Below are 16588 nucleotides of genomic sequence, written 5' to 3' on the forward strand. Positions count from 1 at the left end.
AACCTACATAATATTGTATAGCAATTGTATTTTAATTTAAAAGTAAAGTAAAATACTTTAAATAAAGCATGCCACTTACCAACAGTACATAACATGGTTTTGGTTATATATCCAGTCTGACAAACTGTCTTTTACTGGGAGTATTTAGTCCATTTATATTAAATATAATCATTTATATAAACGGGTTTTTAGCTACCACACTTCCTCTTTGATTTCAATTTGACCTCCTACTTTATGTCGACCTTCTATTCTTTTTCTTTTTTTGGATTAATACAATGTTGTTTTATTTCATATTCCCTCTATTTCAACCTCCTAGATACACATATTTTATTCTCTTCAATGTTACCTTGAGAGGTTACAATAGGCATTCTTTACAAGTCAATGCAAATTATTACTTTTACTGTCCCCAATAATCCTAGAATCTTAAAACACTTTATTAACCCTTCTCCTGCCTTTTGTGATACTCTCATACATTTTAGTTTTACACACACTTTAAACCCTAAGAACATATAGTAGTTTTATATGGTCAACGTGTATATTTCACAGGCACATTTACCCTTTATGATGTCTTTCATTCCTTCCTGCACTTCCATCTAGGGTAATTTCCCTTCTGCTTGAAGTAGCGCCCTTTAATACTGATGGTAATGCAGTTCCACTACTGACAACGTCTCTTGGTTTCTGTCCAAAACCATCTCTATTTCATCTTCATTTTTTTAGGAAGTTATGGCTGGGAAAATAATTTTAGGTTGGTAGCTTTTCTCTTTCATTAAAGATTGCCATTTTATTGTCTTTCTTTTTTCTTAATCGTTTAAGATGTCATAGCTGTGTTGGTTACATTGAGCAAAGCCGCTCAGTTGTGTCTGACTCTTTGCGACCCCGTGGACTGTAATCCAGCAGGCTCTTCCATCCATGGGATTTCCCAGGCAAGAATATGGGAGTGGGTTGCCATTTCCTTCTCCAGGGGATCTTCCCAATCCAGAGATGGATCCCGGGTCTCCCGCATTGCAGGCAGATGCTTTAACCTCTGAGCCACCAGGGAAGCCCATATTACTGCCCCTTTAACAACGAGGTGTCTTTTTCTAACCTCTGGCTGCTTTTAAAATTTTCTGTCATGGGATTTCAGAGTCTTATATTGATGAGCAAAGATATGTTTCCTTTGTAGTCATCCTGCTTGGGGTTTTCTGTGTGTTTAAGCTGCTGTCTTTCATCATTTTGTAACAGTATTATATCCTCAAGTATTGCTTCTGCCCCATTCTCCCTCCTCCCTTCCTGGGACTCCACCTCTATAAAGACCTTTTTAAGTACATCTCACTTGTCTTTAATGCCCTTCTTTCTTATAGTTTTTTTTTTCCCCTGTTTCAGTTTGAGATGATCTACTGAACTGCCTCCCACCCACTAATCCTGTCCTTCACTGTGACAATCTGCTACTGGTTCTGGCCACTGGGTTCTAATTTAAATACTGTACTTTATTTTCTGGAATATATGCTTGGTTTTTCCACAATAAATTCAAATTATGCCAAAACTCTCTATCCCTCCATCTAATTATTTTGTCCAACTTTTCCTCTGTTGTCTTAAACATATTATTTACGGTTATTTTAGGTACTTGGCAGCTAACTGCAGTATCTGACTCATCTGTGGGCCTGATTCTATTGCCGTGTTTATAAGTCATGTGACCTTGCTTCTGTTGTGTCATACCGTTTTTACTGTATGGTGAACGCTGGAGAGGCTCTAAGTATTGCTCTTTTCCACCTAGAAAAGAGACAGAGGGCTCCCCTTGCTCTCTGCTGCGCAGGCAGGGAGGGAGTTCACTGCTCAACAAGGAGCTGAGCTGAGCTGGTCTGGGCTGCCATTTGTGTAGGACTCAGTCTTGTGAGAGTCAGTCAGTTCCTAGGCAGGCTGATAAGACGCCCGGGGTCCCCAAGGAGGAGAAAGGGGTCCGGGGTTCTCCCGGAGGAGGAAAGGACTACCATCCCTTCTCTTTCTCTATGTTCCTTAGTCTTAGCCATAGAAAATGTTTTCTCCTTTAAGCCCTAAGCTGATGACTACACAAGGAACAACTCAGTTTAAACTCCATAGAACAATAATGTGTCCTGCTTGAGGACAGTTTCTCCTTCTTGAAAACCTTTTGACTAAACCCTGTTATCTTAAAATGTATATTATGGGAGTGGGTCTGGTAAGATCTTTCTATTGTTAGTTCTAATCCTGTCATCTTAAAATGTAAATTGTGGAAGTAGGTCTAGTAAGATCTTTACAACCTTGAGACATTCTTTTGATTTATTATAATAACAGAGGATGAGATGGTTGGATGACATCACCGACTCAGTGGACATGAGTTTGGGTAAACTCCTGGAGTTGGTGATGGACAGGGAGGCCTGGCGTGCTGCAGTTCATGGGGTCACAAAGAGTCGGACAGGACTGAGTGACTGAACTGAACTGAACAACCAATTAAACAGTATATAACTCCCTTGCTTAGAACAGCGAGGGGGGCACTCTCCATCCCCCTTCTGATGTCTGTGTCAGAAGCTTTCTCCGTTCCTTTTCTTACTTTAATAAAACTCTGCTACACAAAAGCTCGAGTGATCAAGCCTGGTCCCTGGTCCCAAAGCTAAATCTTCTTTGGAGATCATGAATCCAACACGTTCACCTTAAGCTATCAGTCTGCCTCTGGTTCACCCCCATTCCTAAGGCCTGGCTGTCCCTGGAGTTCAGTGAGATCTCTGTCTCCTCCACACTGAACTTGGTTCTGCCCTTAAGAAGTCTTCAGGATGGCTCTTCAGCCCCTGTCCCATTCAAGCTTCAAAACTTGGCATACATCTTGAGAAAGGGACTCATCATGTTTTGGGGGCCCTCCAGTCTCATCTGTTCTTTACTCCAGACCCAGAAACCTCTTCTGGTTTTTCTGTCTCCTAGAAACAGCCTCCTGCCAGGGGCCAAACTTGGATTCTCATCTGCTCACCACACCTATGACCAACCAACGTCCCAGGTGATAAGTGGTGCTAGATCTTCAGTGGGGTTTTCATCTCCTGCCTGTTCTGTTTTTAGATTCATGCCACAGCAGGTGCATATTTAAATATCATGTAATCCTGCAAGGCTGTGAGAGGTTTCAATGTGTCTTTCAGAAGTTCCTGGCCCATCTCTTCAGCCCCTCCCAGTGTTCTGCTGGGAAAACGGGCTGTGGGCTTGAGGCCTCCCTCTCCCACAAGTCTCTGATTTGTCACTACAGTAATGTGTGACCATAAAACTCTGCTAGCTGTTCTTTTACCCAATAGCAGCCCTCTACCTCAGCTTCTGTCTCCAGAATCTGCAAGCTTCTGCAGAAAGTAAAATGGGTGAGAATGCTCCATTGTCTTCCTCTGGAATTTTAGTCCAACTATTCCTCACTGACTCTAGAACACTATAGAGTTTTAAAGATATGTTTTTTATAGTTGGTGCCTGCATCTCTAATAAACTATATATTATATCTTGTACTACTAATTACTTTCAATGAATTTCTAAATATTTCTAAATATTTGTACTATCTAGAAGTCTTAATATTTTCCAAAGAACAGTTTAAATATGCTTTTAAAATAAAAGCATTGATAAAACAGTCAACTTCTTACCTCTTCATAAAACTTCACCTGAGGTACAGCTTCATTAATTTCATTCAAACAAAAATCTTTAAATAGCAAGAAACCTAGAGAAAGAGAATAAAAAATTTCAGGGTGGGCAATGGATGGAAACCTGATCCCACAGGGTGTTTTCAAATTCATTTGTTTCAACCTCTTGCTCTCCTACATTAAAAAAGAAATTTTAAAAGGTTTTAAGAGGCTACTTAATGCCTAATGCCTACGAGAAAATAATCCGGGTTAGATAAGAGTATCATACATCTGGCTCTTGCATTGGGGTTCATTCTCTCTTGGCAACCCCCCTCCCACTTTTAAAAAATGCACAATTAACAGTGCAAGTGGTCACCACCACTCAGTGCCACTGGTCACTACCGAGAACGTAAGATAAATCAAAGAAATCAGAGATAAGGGTAGTACAGAGGTGTTGGTAAGAGTCACCAGGAATCTAATAGATCACATGCTCACTGAAGCAGAACTAAACGCCCTTCAAAAGAAAGCAAAACCAAAGGACCTCCCTGATCTTCCACCGCATGTTAGTTCAAGTCCCGCCAGGTCCCCACCAAACACCTTCAGCCTGAGTGGATCGTCCATCTCCAGATCATGCTTTTCCCCTTCATACCCCCATGCCTCATCTTCAAGCCATCACGACCTGCTGCCCAGGATCCACCCCCATTGCACAGCCCACTATACAGTGGAAGGCAAATAAATATTTGTTGAATGAATGTTTGTTTGCACAGCCCTTCCAACAAGTCAAAGCACTTAGCACACTCCGGTTAATTATCTGACTTACAAGCTCCCATCCTGTACCAAACCCAGTCTGTGCCTCACGCCTAATCAAGTCTCAGCGAATGATAGAGGCTGGACAGGACAGGCTGACCAAGGGTAGAGATATGGGAAGGCTGATGCTGCTGCTGCTAAGTCACTTCGGTTGTGTCTGACTCTGTGCGACCCCACAGACAGCAGCCCATCAGGCTCCCTCGTGCCTGGGATTCTCCAGGCAAGAACACTGGAGTGGGTTGCCATTTCCTTCTCCAATGTATGAAAGTGAAAAGTGAAGGTGAAGTCACTCAGTCGTGTCTGACTCTTTGCGACCCCATGGACTGCAGCCCACCAGGCTCCTCCGTCCATGGGATTTTCCAGGCAAGAGTACTGGAGTGGGTTGCCGTTGCCTTCTCCGGAAGTTTACAAAAAATCAAAAACAATGAGAAGGTCCAAAAAATTAAAGGATCGCTAGGAGAAACAGAAGTCACGGGTTGGGGGGGGGGGGGGGGAGTGGGAAATGAAGAAACATTCACAAAAAGTTAAAATGTTGGGTGAGGGTTAGACCAGAACTCCCCAGGCAGGAGAGAGCTGGAAGGAAGCAGCTTTGACATGATTTTCATTCAAGTTAATGTAAGAGTAATATGACTTGAGCGTGTCTGTTACTGCCCCGTAGATTCCCCTCCATGGTTCCAGGAACATGACCTTTGAAAATGGTAAATGTTTGTCCACTGGAACTAGAAGAAAAGTATCTGAACTACTTGGTTACATAGGCAAGGCCAGAGTAATGACGGCTGAGTGCAGACCGCAAGCAGGAGCACGGCCGCCCTCCTTGGCCACCTTGTCAACTGCAGCGGGGCTGGCGGGGCTAACGCATGAAGGAAGCGGGGAGTTCAAGAAGCAGCCAAATAGGAAGAGTTGAAGATGCCGTTCTCCACTGATTCTCATGTTAATATGTTTATTTTAAACATATTAGTTTAGAGTAAGGTAAAATAAGAGTAAGGTCGTCTTTCTGTTCTCATTCCTCTCAAAGTAACTTTACATTTCCCTCGTCATGTCACCTTTGACTCCTGAGTCATTCAGAATGACTGCACCTTCAGAAACGTGCAATTTTCGGATATTTGGATTTTTTAAGGTATCTTGGGGGATATCGGTTTCTGTTTAATTCTGTTGTGGTCAGAGAACACATTCGATAGGATTTCAACACTGTAAAGTTTATTGAAATTTGGTTTTGGACCAAAGTTGGACCAAATTTGGTCCTTCTAGGTGAATGTTTCAAGGGTACTTGGAAAAAAAAAAATAGTATATAAGGTGAAGTGTTTCATTACACAGAGTAAAAAGGCAGTTAAGTTGGCTGACAGGGTTGTCTGGGTCCTCTAAACTCTTACTGAATGTTGGTCTGCTTACTCTCTTCATCATCCCCAGAGGACTGCTGAAACGCCCATTCGTAAATTGGAGAGGAGAGGAAAGAAAGGAGGCAGGGGACGGAGAGAGGAGCTGAATGAATAAACAACCAATTTAATATGCTGTCACCTACTTTAAGGCAACTTCCATCGTCAGTGTGTACCGTAAGCCAAAGAAGCTTTTTTGATTTATTTATTTATTCATTTATTTTTGGCTGCACTGGGTCTTTGCTGCTGCACAGACATTTCTCTAGTTGTGGCGAGCAGGGGCTACTCTCTAGCTGTGGTGCGAGGGCTTCTCGTTGCCGTGGTTTCTTCTGTTGCAGGGCACAGACTCTGGGGCACAAGGGCTCAGTACTGTGGCACACGGGCTTAGTTGCTCCATGGCACGTGGGATCTTCCTGGACTAGGGATCGAACCTTGTCTTCTGCAGTGGCTGGCAGATTCTTTACCACTGAGACACCAGGGAAGCTGCAAAGAATTATTTTAATATTGTATGTGGGGGACGTATTTCCCTCCTGTCTGTATGTAAACTTAAGTGCTACTTTCTATCATAGCAGCTGCTAAAATGGAGCAGCCAGAAGATATTTTGATATTTTGCCTTTAGGATAAATCCTAGATCACTGTGTTCCAGGCTAAAAGCAATTTACTTTCATTAGACTTAAATTACATTTTTTAAAAAGAGAAACGCTACTGATTAGAACAAAAGCTAAAAGGAAAAATTAAGAAAATAATTTGCCTAGCTGGTTTGCTTCATCAGTGTGATTTCTCCAGATTTCAAAGAATAAAAAACTGTGGCCCAACACCTGCTTACTAGATAACTGTGGAATGTGTTTACCCTTGTTTCTATATTTGAACCACTGCAAACTGTCTGGATACTGATTAACTTCCGAGTGTATGTGACATCCAAGAAAGGCAAACTATCCCCATGTCCCACCAAAATATTTTGCAAAAATCAGGAGAAAGAATTGTATTATCTTTTATAAAACATCAATTAAAAACTTGAAATATTAAATATAAGTGGTTATATAGGAAATTAAAATTTAGCCTCCTAAAAAATTTTTTTAAAAGGAAAGAAAAACATGGAAGAGTTTTCTAAAAAATAATGCTTGGGGCTTCCCTGGCGGCTCAGTGGTAATGAATCCTCCCGCCAGTGCAGGATACATGGCTTCCATCCCTGGTCTGGGAAGACTCCACGTGCCACGGAACAACTAAGCTCATGTGCCGCAACTACTGAACCTGTGCTCCGGAGCCTAGGGGCTGCAACTATGAAGCCCATGCGCCCTTGAACCCATGCTTCGCAGCAAGGAAGAGCCAGTGCAACGAGAAGGCCGTGCACTGCAGCTAGAGAGCAGACCCCGCTTGCCACAACTAGAGAAAAGCCCGCGCCGCAACAAAGACCCAGCACCCCCCTCCCCCCACAACAAAAGAAATGATACTTGTCTCGGGCTTTATCAAGGGAGTTCAAACACTGGGAAGGAGGAGAGACTGCATAACTGCTCCAAGTTTCCACCAAAGTGTACTGATTTGACAAGCACTTCCTGTGTCTACTAAGGGTCACTGTGCTATACGTTGGTGAAGGCAGAGTTCCTCTCGTAAGAGACTTACTGGTTGATGTAAGGGGCAGACAGCAAAGTAGTAAACAAATAAAATAATTTTAATGTATAGTAAATGATATAAAGGAATTAAATGTGGTGCTGAGACCAAAGATAGAACAAAATGTCAAGACCTCTCTGAGCTGTAGGATGAATAGAGCACAAAGCATTTCAAATTAGAAAAGGCCAGAAGGCCTAAGCTCACACCTTCTATTCAATACTGTATCAGAGGTCTTTGCCAGTGCAGCAAGAGAATGAAATAAAAGTTATCCAAATTGAAAAGTTAAAACTACTTTTATTCCTAGACAACCTAGCTAACTATGTAACAAATCCTAGCTACAAAATAGCTGCTGCTGCTGCTGAGTCACTTCAGTCGTGTCCGACTCTGTGCGACCCCATAGACGGCAGCCCACCAGGCTCCCCCATGCCTGGGATTCTCCAGGCAAGAACACTGGAGTGGGTTACCATTTCCTTCTCCAATGCATGAAAGGGAAAAGGAAAGTGAAGTCACTCAGTCGTGTCCGACTCTTCGCGACCCCACGGACTGCAGCCCACCAGGCTCCTCCGTCCATGGGATTTTCCAGACAAGAGTACTGGAGTAGGGTGCCATTGCCTTCTCCGACAAAATAGCTACTAGAATATGTAAGTGAATTTAGGAAGCTCATAAAATACAAGGTTATTAGCTAAGAATCAATGACATTAAATATACTCACATAACACAGTTTTAAAATGGAACTTTGAAACAAGTCCATTTGCGCTAACATCAAAAACTAATCAATATTTAGGAATAAATAAATAAGAGCTATTCAAGGCCACTATGTGGAAAACTGCAAAATATCACTGAAAGATATTAAAGAAGATCTAAATAAATGGAAAGATATATGGATTGGAAGACTCAGTATTGCTCAGATATTAATTCTCCCCAAACTGATTGATCTATGGGGTCAATGCAATCCCAATCATAATTCCCAATCACAGGCTTTTAAATGAAACTGACAAGCTGATTCTGAAATGAATATGGAAATGCAAAAAACCTAGAATACTCAAAGCATCTTGAGAAAGAAGAAAACAGTTCAAGGACATACACGGCCTAATTTCAAGACTCATTCACTATACAGCCAAGGTAATTAACAGTGTGGTACTGGCATAAGACTAAATCAATGAAACACAACAGAGGATCCAGAAACACACTCAACTCATACGTGGTCAACTTATTTTCAACAAAGACAGCAAAGCAATTTATGGGAAAAAGGAAGTCTTTAAAAAAAAAAAAAGGTGCTAAGAAAAAACTTAAAACATATCAAAATGGGAGAAGAAAGAAACTTAAATCTGAAAAACGCCTATATTCAGTTTACACATACATAAAACAAAAACCTCTTACAAATTAATTTTTAAAAGGAAACAACCCAATAAAAGAATGGGCAAAGAAATTTGAACACTTCACAAAGGAAAAAATATGAATAGACAAAAAGAGCATGAAAAGGGTTCAATGCTGTTGTGTGTGCATCCTAAGGGGTTTCAGTGGCGTCTGAACTGTGGACTGCAGCCCACCAGGCTCCTCTGTCCATGAGATTCTGCAGGAAAGAATCCTGGAGCGGGCTGCCGTGTCCTCCTCCAGGGGATCTTCCCAAATCAGTGATCAAACCTGCATCTCTTACAGCTCCTGTATTGGCAGGCGTAATTTACCATTTACGTGGCACCATTTACCACTGGCACCCCCTGAGAAGCCCATGACTGCTGGTTATCATGCAAATATAAATTAAATCTCTTTGAGATACCACTTCACAACTACTAGAAGGGCAGAGTTAAGCGGATTGATAATGTCAGATTTTGGCAATCAGAAGCTTTATTCGCTTTGAAGAATACACAATGTTTTGGACTCCTTATGCCACTGAATCCACAGTCAAGAGAAAGAATGACTGTGTTGGCTGGGAAGACTGATCCTGATACCAAGGGGAACCTGGGCTGTGACTCCACAATGGAGGGAAGCGGGAGAAGGGAAGGGGGAAGCTCTTCCTTAGCACAAAAACCGTAGAAGGACTGATGGAGTTAGAAAATCAACAGGTGCCAAAATCAGTGGGTATACCTTTAACAAGGAATAGAATATTCACAAGTCTCAAAAGTAATTTCCCAACATTATTACTTACAAAGGGAAAGCAAAGACAGACCACACATTTGGAGAAAAGTAATTGTAAATTAAGTATCTGACAGAGAACTTGTATTCAAAGCATACAATGAAGTCTCAAATTCAATAATGAGAACATAAATAATTCACTACTTTTTAAAAATGAGAAGATTTGAATACTTGCACCAAAGATGATATATAAATGTAAAATAAGTGCATGAGAAGATGCCCAACATTATTAGTCATTAGAAAAATGCAAATTAACATCACAATAAGGTATCACTATATCCTTCTTAGAATAGCCAAAAAAAAAAAAGAGAGAGAGAGAGAAACAACACCACTGCTGATTAGGAGAGAATGTGGAGAAACTAGGACTCTCCACTGGGAAACATTTCTTTAAAGTTAAAGATCCATTTGCCATTCAGCCCAACAATCCCACTCCTAGGTATTTATCCAAGAGAAATGAAAATTTATGTTCACACAAAAATCTGAACACAGATATTTATAGTAGCTGCATATATAATATCAAAAAATTGGGTATAATCCAAATGTTCTTCAGCTCCTGACTGAATAAAGTGTGATATATTGATACAATGGAACCCCACTCAACAAGACAGGGATGAACTACTGACGCATCCACCACAAGTGAGTCTCTAACGCACTGTGCTAAGGGAAAGAAGCCAGGTTCAAAGGCTACATGCTGAATGAGTCCTCTTCTGGGTCATTCTGGAGAAGGACAAACCATAGGAACAGACAGATCAGTGGTTGTCAGGGGTTAGGGTGGGGAGTGGGAGCTGACTTATAAATGACCCTAGAAAATCTGGGGAGGCGATGAATTACTCTACACATTGACTTTTGTAGTTGCTATATTGATACAACTTAAAGCATTTGTCAAAACTGATAGAACTGTCCATTGCAGATGGTGAGTTTTACTTAAATTATACCTCAATTAAACCTGAGTCTGCCTGCCCCTCCCAAAAAATAAAAAGCTGATGCTAAAAAAAGAAAGAAACATAAGATTGGGTGCATATAGTTGAGTCAGGGACAAGGCTCAAAAGGTGTTCCTGAACAGTGGCTTTAAGATGGTCACAAACTGGGATCTAGAATTTCTAGAAGTCAATACCGGATCACTTACATGGTTGTCAATGTCTACAAGATGCTTTTCATAAAGCACAAGCTTCTATGGAAGGTAAAAATCATTCAAACACAGAGCCATGGGACTAAAGTAAGTAATTACAAAGGTTCTGGGTAATGCAGAGGTCAGAAATGACTCTGACACATTCAGGATACACAACATTTGTTTACAGGTGAAAATAAAGGAAGCTGTAAATGATAACTCATGAATAAACTCCCAAAGGGTACCATGCCCCTTCTAGATGAATATGACTAAGCTAACTTCCGAATGAATAATTCTCCTTTTCATTTCTTCCAAGTCCCAATAAATAAATATATTAAAAAAGAATATTTAGTTAATTATATTTATCTACATCATGAAAATCTTAAAACATATTTTTTTTTAATTTCAATCTCCTTGTCAAACTAGACCTTTCACCTTCCTGGCTTACAACTTACAGGATAAAATTAGAAACAAAATGTAGTTGAGGAATATTATAAATAGTTAGGTCTTCTAAAAATCCAAGTTACCATTCCACCTCCAATTTAAATTTGGCACATTCATGTTCAATAAAATATTCTTAGATTAATTAAAGGGATCACTCGTTTAGATAATGGAGAGATGTGGGACCATGAAGAGTAACAGTCTAGTAGACAAAAGCTCAAATGGTAATGAATCTGGCCAAAGGAAAATTCATAGAAGGTTCTGAGCAATCAGCTCTCGATTCAAAAGGGAAGAAAGGAAACTGGGACTGGGGGGACCATGTGAAATTACAGAGTCAAGAAAAGTATCTAAATCCTTGCAATAGTGGGACTACTTTAAGCCTTTACAAACACGAAAATTATTGAAGAGAAAACATATTTCTGGCTATGTACACCATGCCAACACTCCTTCCAGACTGGGGTCAGTTTTTTTCATCTATCACAGTTTAATGCGCATCTAATAGCAAACAAGCAAACTGACAATTAAAATAAAGTGAGATTAAAAGCAACTTAAAACAAATTATCGCAACAATCCACCTGGTTTATGTTTCCCAAAGACATCTTAAAGAACAATGATTAAAGCTGGCCGTATGGGAATCAGAGTATGTGTGTACATCACAGAGTAAACATAACAGGGACAAAGTGGGGAGGGTGTGGCGGACAGGCCGGGTCCAACCGTAATTTCACCACAAGGAAGAAGCAGAATAGGAGTCCACCAGTTAACGCGTGAGTGCTCACTCTGTGCTAATTCAAGCTTGGACTTGAGCACTTTCTTACATGCATATCCCAATAAAGATTTATTTAAAACAAAGAGGATCAACCACTAAGTTTTTAGGTCTGGATACTGTCAGCATAAGTGTAAAATGAAGGAGCTCTCAGAGCAACTGTAGTCTGACTGGAGGAACTGACCAACGTACGTAAAGACAATCCCTAACTGCACCGCCTCAGTTACAAGCCACGCTCGCTTTGCAGGAGAGAGATGTCACCACCCGGCCACTCAGCCAGCTCCCGTCATCCGTCCAGTGTCCCTTCTAACCTGTCCCGTGAGCTGCTGCCCCAGACCTGGCCATGCTGCTCCCGTGTAATCCCTGCAGAGATGCCAGATAAGAACCAGCCTCCATCATCTGCAGCGCGGCTCACACTGCGCCCTGCCCCAGCACCTCACCGAGCTACAGCGCCCACCTGCCCAGCAAAGCCGGACACAAGCGCAGGCCACTCAACACGCCACGGGCCCTTAGTCCCTTCACACAGGCTGACTTCTCAGCACCTGCTCCCTTCTTGCCATCCACCTCTCTCCGGCCCCACTCCCCCGGCCCCTCTTTCTCACAGCCACCCACCCCCTGCAGACTTGACCTGGTTAACAACCACTTAACCTTCAGGACTTCAACGGAGCATCACGCATCACTGTAAACTTCCAGGGACCAGCCCTCCTCCCCATCCCAGTGAGGTCGAGAAGCTGCCCCTCTTTTCTGCTCCCACAGCCCTGGGTCCTTAGCGCTTTCAAGGCCACTAAATTACAACTCTCTCTTTTTATTTTAGGAATGGACGAAATGGCATGAAATTGTAAAACTGTATTAAGAAGGTACAAAGTGAAAAGCTGCCTTCTAGTTCATGCCCCTCATCTTCCCAGTAGCACGCCCACCACCATCACCCTCAATGTAACCTATATTACTGGTTACTATGTCTTTTCGGGGAAGGGGTGGGTGTCACTTCTTGGCCAGGTGCTAGGAAATCCACGTGGCTGCTTCACCCAGCTCGATGCAGGGGACTCTGAGTTCTAAGGGACACCAGTGTCACAGCGTGGCAAGAGCTTGGCATACAGAGAGGGGGTAGGGTGGCCTCTTGCTCACCCTGCACTGTTATAGATGAGAGACGCCCACAGGTGGGTCTCTGTCGCAGACGCCGTGTCACCTAACACGCCACAAAGGTAGATGCAAAGACAAACTCTGACTTCCCTCCATACTGCCTCCATCAGACCTTTTTCCCATAACCCAAGACCCTGTGGATCTTTCTAGACAAGTCACAAAGAGCCACTCGGCCACTCCCTCCAGTTGCATCATTCCGTCGGATGGAATGAGGGAAGTCACGTAACTTGTTTCCTAATGGTGAACATTTGGGCTGTAGCAAAGAGTTTGCTTTTACAAAACTGCAGAAATAAATAACCTTCTCCGCACATCACATCTCATGTATTCAAGCCTATCTGTAGGATACATTCCTCAGAGTGAAATTCCTGAGCTAAAGATTATATAGATGCTTTATTATTTTATCAATAATAGACTTGGCCAAATAAGCCCCATCGGATCAGCACCTGTTTGTACACCTACTAGCAATGGATCAACTCCTGTTCTGAGACCCACAGCCATAGGGGTTGTGGGTTTCAATCCCTGGTTGGGGAACTAAAATTCTGCATGCTATGTGGTGCAGCCATAAAACAGAAATAAGAAAAAAACAAGGAATCCTTTGGGCCCTCCACCTCTCGGGTACTGGCCCTGTCTGGTTCCTCGTTTGTTCTGGCGTTCAATGGCAGCCCTTCTAGCATCTCCTTAGACCTGACACCGGCCTTAGGAACATACAGCAGCATCGTGTTAAGAAAGGATGCTCTTCTGACATCACTGAGGAGCTGTTTGCTCGTGGCCTCTGGGAAGGAAGTGGCCTGCTCTTGTGTAGCTTTCTCTTTATCTTCAGCACAATGGATAGGACTTCATCTGCTCAATAAACATCTGATGTACTAAGGGCAGATCAATATGGCTCGTGCTACAGTCACACATGGTTTCAGGAAGAAGTGAAGTACAGGCTGAGCAGGGAGAGATTAATGGGTGACGGAGTTCAAGCGGTCGGAGGCAGGAGATTTCCATGGGATAAGGAAGGAGGGGGACTTAAAATCTGGATGCAGCATGTTCCCACGAGGAAGAGGTGGGGGGACGGTCTACCCCAGTGCTGAAGTCTGAACAGGCAGGGAGGGCTGGGAGACTGGGGGATCCTTCTAGAAGAACCTCAGTGTTAGGCACATCTCCCTTACACATGCTCCACGAGTGCTGAGAGCTCTGAATGCCAACAAGCCTGCTGGGGAAGAGTTTTTACTGTAAGTGGGCAGTTGTTTCAGAAAAAATTAAACTCGGCTCTCAAACTGGGAGCGGAGGATTTTAAAGCCGGCCTCTTTCTTAACACGGCAAAGTTGGATCCTTCTTCCCTCCTGTTCCTCAGGACACTCATCCACCACCGTGTCTGTCCCCAGGTGACCCTTTTATCCACATCCCATCCCCTAAGCTGACCTGTAACCGCTAACAAGTACTGACCTCTATGTACTGTAACAGTGCCTGCCTCCCGCCTTCCCTGAATATTGTCACTAGAATTCAAAGATGTTAGCAAAAGCCTTCGAGGCTCAAAAAAGTAGAACCTTGATAGCAGACGCCAGGTGGTGAGGCTGCTGCTGCCAACCCTCTGTGGCACGGAGGCCCACAGCCTGCTGCTGTGGCCCCTCCAGGGACACGTGCATGGCTGGAGCTGCTTCTCAGATCTGGGTGCGAAATTTAATGAACATGAAATGATTTCTTACTAGGGCAATGAGACGGTTTCTATGATTTTCAATCCAAATTCACTTTAACTTATAGCCAGCTGACTCTAGTAATTTCTTAATTAAATGACCAAGGTATTTAATTTTAAAAGTTAGACAGTACCTTTAATTGTTGTGATTTTTGTTCTCTTGGGGCCTTATACCTTCTCCTGGGACTGGGGATGCAGCTGTGAGAAGCTCCCTCCTCCCCTCTCTGCACGGCAGGGACAATCACCCTGATGCTCTCCCAGGACCGTCTACTCAACACAGCAGCCCCACCGGGGCCTCAATGTCTGTGGACACTCATCCTAATGCTGGTCCCAGCAGGGCCCAGGCGCCCACGAGGGTCACGCAGAGGTGATGGACAGGACACTGGGGGTATCGCTGCTGGGCCATTCACCCCTGGAATGCTGTCATCATGCTGAGAAAACAATCACAGTGTACAGACATACTCCGACTCTTTACACAAAATGCTACCAGTGAGAGTTTTACAGTAATGGCAGCTGAAAGGATTTCATGCCAAAACAAAAAAGACAATCCCCTTCCCTCAAAAAGGGTCCATTGCCCTGATGTATAAAATACTGAACTAGCTGCTTTTGAGACACCAAGAGGAAACAACATCAGAGATTATCTTTGTTCTCCAATTTGGACTCCAGTCAGGGAAACAGTGTGGAAGGGTTAGGGTTAGACTAGACCATTTACACGGATCTAGCTGGATTTAAATCTCACATCCCATCATTTGCTTCCTTGTGGCTTTTTTCTTTTCTCATCCTCTTTTGGATTCAGCACATTCCAAACACACTGAGTGGGCTGTCATCATCACTGGCTTATTAGCTCCACGGCTCTTCATCTCGCGTGTTTGCTGGAGTTTCCCGGCTCCTGCCTTCCCTGGGGTCCCGGAGCCCTTGCCTCGGCAGGACCACCATGTGGGCACATTTTACACTGTAACTCCAGGCCAAAAGCGGACCCAGCCCGGTTTATTTCCCTTCTTTCAAAGACCCTCTTTCTGTGTCTGAAAGCAGTTACTTTTTATATTTTGTCCAGTTTTCTAGCTGTTATGGTAGAAGGCCAAGTCTGGCTCTGGACACTGTATTATGTCCTGAAGTGCAACTTTATTTTTGAAATAGAGCATTTGGCTCTTTGCAGGAGAATGGGTTAAATGCATGAAACTGGGACTACCTGTAAAACCCTAGACACATAACACCATCCGTGAAACGTCACACAATGATACAAAGATGGTGATGACCAATCTCCGGCTTAGCATAGCAGCCCAAGTAAACCTCAGAAGCAGAAGCTTTGAAAAGGCCCGTATCAATAACGTCTGAATGATAAAGCCCATAATCAGGCTGTCCTATACATAGATCTCACTTAATCCTCAGAATAACCCCACACCAAGACAGACCTAGTCTCACTCCCGGGTGAGAGGACCAGCACTCAGAGGTGAAGCCCCACCTGCCCAGCACCTAGTAAACAGTGATGGCTGAGCTGGAATTGGCTTTACAGAGTTGGGATCTGCCGCTCTCCAGAGTGCAGGCTCTCTGTCACTGTCCTGAGCTAACGACGTACACGAACTGTCTTAGGAGATGGCAGCAGAACTCAGCTTGACTAGTGCTGGAGCTTCCACGCGTGGTTAGTTTCTTCCTGAAATAACTATATGCTGCTGGGACAGAGCAGTACGAGTAATTTCCCATAAGAAGCGGTTCCGTAAAAACCCTCACTCTCTCTTCACCTCTTCTTCCTCCTTCAGTGCCTCCCATCTTTCTTCCTCTGTGCGTATGTACTCAGTCACGCCCAACTCTTTGCGACCCCATGGATTGTAGTCCGCCAGGCTCCCCGTCCATGGGATTTTCCAGGCAAGAATACTGGAGTGGGTTGCCATTTCCTTCTCCAGGGGATCTTCCTGACCCAGGATCAAACCCGAGTCTCCTGCATTGGCAGGTGCATTCTTCACC

General features: G+C 43.3%; 1 protein-coding gene across 1 annotated transcript in view; it reads right to left on the bottom strand.

The window, feature by feature from the left end:
* Positions 1–16588, bottom strand: part of GRK3 (G protein-coupled receptor kinase 3) — a 115846-nt gene that overhangs the window by 61166 nt on the left and 38092 nt on the right. The window contains exon 3 of the mRNA XM_018061071.1: positions 3600–3673. Within this exon, the coding sequence (XP_017916560.1) occupies positions 3600–3673 (74 nt within the window). The remainder of the gene's footprint in view (positions 1–3599; positions 3674–16588) is intronic.

This window comes from Capra hircus, chromosome 17 (assembly GCF_001704415.2).
Source record: "Capra hircus breed San Clemente chromosome 17, ASM170441v1, whole genome shotgun sequence".
Classification (NCBI taxonomy): Eukaryota; Metazoa; Chordata; class Mammalia; order Artiodactyla; family Bovidae; genus Capra; species Capra hircus.